This window comes from Populus euphratica, unplaced genomic scaffold (assembly GCF_000495115.2).
Source record: "Populus euphratica unplaced genomic scaffold, PopEup_1.0 scaffold2.1, whole genome shotgun sequence".
NCBI classification, from domain to species: Eukaryota; Viridiplantae; Streptophyta; class Magnoliopsida; order Malpighiales; family Salicaceae; genus Populus; species Populus euphratica.
Window position 1 is genome coordinate 1869986 of NW_011499846.1, and position 1495 is coordinate 1871480.

At 41.0% G+C, this 1495-nt stretch overlaps 1 protein-coding gene across 1 annotated transcript in view; it reads right to left on the reverse strand.

Annotated features, from left to right (window-relative positions):
* PARVUS (Nucleotide-diphospho-sugar transferases superfamily protein) overlaps window positions 1–1076 on the reverse strand; it is a 1474-nt gene extending 398 nt beyond the window's left edge. The window contains exon 1 of the mRNA XM_011032996.1: window positions 28–1076. Coding sequence (XP_011031298.1) covers window positions 28–885 — 858 coding nt within the window. The 5' untranslated portion in view covers window positions 886–1076. The remainder of the gene's footprint in view (window positions 1–27) is intronic.
* Window positions 1077–1495: the final 419 nt, after the last annotated feature.

The following is a 1495-nucleotide window of genomic DNA, read 5'->3' on the forward strand; positions in this document are numbered from 1 at the left end:
CACTAGATCGCCTGCAAAAGCTGGCAGGAATGGTGGCAATGAACCCAACTCGTAAATTCTCATTCTCTTCTGTAGTTCCATCCACTCCTCAATCTTTGTCGTATAATCTCCTTCTCTCCATCGATCAAGATCGATTACCATAACACCAGTATTGAAGTAACAAGGTCTTCTATCCGCAAATGTTAGCGATAGAGAAGGATTGGACCAGAAAGTCGGAGTGAAATATGATGTAAAATTTGCATTGCAGTATTCGGGTGCTGCAAGGACAGATTTTTCTCCAAGTGGAGTAGCCGCTAGTTTGGCAATGTCATCGACGAGAACCAGATCAGAGTCAAGGTATACAACTCGTCGGACGCACAGAGGTAGGATATTGGCTAAGTAGCTGCGAGCGTAATTCAGAGGGCAATCCAGAGCTGAGCGGATTGATGTGGAGATGAGTCCCGACACTGATGAATCGTCGAAAGTGTAGACCCTGAATTTGAGGTAAGGGAAGGAGGATGAGATGGTGGCGCGTAAGAGAGAAGCGTTAGCGGAGGCAGAGGCAGAGGCGACGAAATGGAAAGCTATGTTTTGGGGACAGGAGGTGTGTTGCAAAACAGAGAGAATTGCAGCCATGGACCCACGGATGTAGGCTGCGTCTAATGTCATTGCCACATGGACTGCGTGCTCGGAGCAGAAGATGGTGTTTTCACCATCTGGTTCTGCTTCGGAGTCTATTTCATCCTGATCAATTGAAGGGCAATCAGGAGAGTTGTAAAATTGAGGGGCTTCTTTGAATTGTTGAGTGATGGTAGTGGCGGCGGCGGCATTGGTGGTTAAGGAGAGAAAAAGGAAGAGTAAGGTAAAAAGTAGTGTGAGCTTCTGGATCAGTCTAGGCATGAGCATGTTGTGTTTCCAATTTCAGATTTTTTCAAGTTCAGAGAGGGAAATTAAAAATAGCTGGTGCCTAGGTGCTGAGCTTATAATGGTGGGGAGGGGGGAGGTGTGTGTATCTTTTGGCTGTAGAGTTCAATTATTGTTCTTAAAGAGAAAGGAGCTTGGTCAAGAATTTTGGAGGGGGGAGTTGGTTGCATTCACATTGGTTCTAGAGAGGGAATTTTAGCTTGACTTTTCGCCAATGGGTCCTTTATGAGGTCCTACATCTCTTTCGAGCATTTACTATTTGCTTGCTTCTTTTTAGTTTGAAAATGACAGCATACATTTTCAGAAAAATCAGAGGTGCTTTTGGTTTGGTAACATTTTGTGACCCAAGAAATCTTACCCAAAAAAGAGAGTAATTAGACTACTTCAATTTAAAACGCCCTTTTGTTTATGCCAAATGGTTGCTTATAGGGTACAAAAAAATTATATATTCAAATTCAACTTTATTCAGATTAAAAACGGTATTCCAGCCCTTATATATTTTTTAAAAGTATTTTTATTTAAAATACATTAAAATAATATATTTTTATTTTAAAAAATAATTTTAATCTCAATATATTAAAAAGCGTCTAAA